Here is a 972-nt window from a genome sequence, read left to right as displayed (position 1 = left end):
CCTGCGAGGGATTAACGGGGATTAACGGGGGGGTGAGGGGGCAGCACTGCCCACGTGTCCGGGAACACGCGTGGGAGAGGTCGGGATTGGGAGTGCGGGGCTGGGGGTCGCACCCGGGGCTGGGGACAGAGTGAGGGGTCGGGGTCACACCCATGAGAGGGGTCGGGAACAGGCGTGTGAGGGACGCGCTGCCACCACTGCTCCCCTCACATCCCACGGGTGTCACAGTGTCCCCAAACAGGCGCCGTTTCCCCCTCAGACCCTGCAGGTGCCACTTCCACGGAATGACAGAATTGTTCAGGTCAGAACAAACCCTCAAACCCATTGAGTCAGGGGGATGGGGAAGCAGAGGTTAAATGATTTACTAAGAAGTTCTTTGTTAGAAGCGATGCATCCCGCTTGCCCAACACTTACTGTGCCTACCAAAGCAGGATGAGAAGATAGGAGACTATTGATAAAGGGAAGGAATCTTGACCAGACATCCTGTTTTTAACCTAAAACTAGCTCAAACCAGTCTTGAAGTTTGGACTTAGACCAGGGACATAAAGAGCACGCGCAGGGAGGAAAGGTGAAAAGTTCAGGATGAGGAAGACCCTTTACTTCATCTGAGGAAGACCCTTATTTCATCTCGGAGCCCCCTGCCCACGACCACCAGACAACGCTGCACAAGCGCAACGCGGATGTAAATGACTTTTGGGCTCATTTTAATACGAATCGAGGCTGGGCGGGGCCAGGTAATGAATATGTATAAACGTATTGGGAAACTCAATGAATATGGAACTTGTAACCCGATAAATACCAAGCTGAACGCAGCTGTCGGCGTGCATGGCTTTGGAGGAGCTATCGCCCATGTGTCCCAGCGCTGGAATAAACACACCTACTTTACTCCTTATTCCAGTAGCGGAGTCTTCCCCGCTCTTTTCCCTTCACCATCGGGTCCGACCGCTCCCTCAGCGCCGCCACGGCCACACC

At 54.4% G+C, this 972-nt stretch overlaps 1 protein-coding gene across 1 annotated transcript in view; it reads right to left on the bottom strand.

The window, feature by feature from the left end:
• The window catches only part of LOC103618144 (voltage-dependent L-type calcium channel subunit alpha-1F), a gene marked incomplete at its 3' end in the record, with an annotated part of 29,285 nt that extends 28,352 nt beyond the window's left edge, over positions 1-933 (bottom strand). The window contains 1 exon segment of the mRNA XM_017736712.1: positions 887-933. Within this exon segment, the coding sequence (XP_017592201.1) occupies positions 887-933 (47 nt within the window).
• Between the last annotated feature and the right edge of the window lie 39 nt (positions 934-972).

The sequence above is a fragment of the Corvus brachyrhynchos genome, unplaced genomic scaffold, assembly GCF_000691975.1.
Source record: "Corvus brachyrhynchos isolate BGI_N302 unplaced genomic scaffold, ASM69197v1 scaffold660, whole genome shotgun sequence".
Lineage (NCBI taxonomy): Eukaryota > Metazoa > Chordata > Aves > Passeriformes > Corvidae > Corvus > Corvus brachyrhynchos.
Note: the sequence above shows the minus strand (reverse complement) of the source record. Positions and strands in the feature narration are given on the sequence as shown.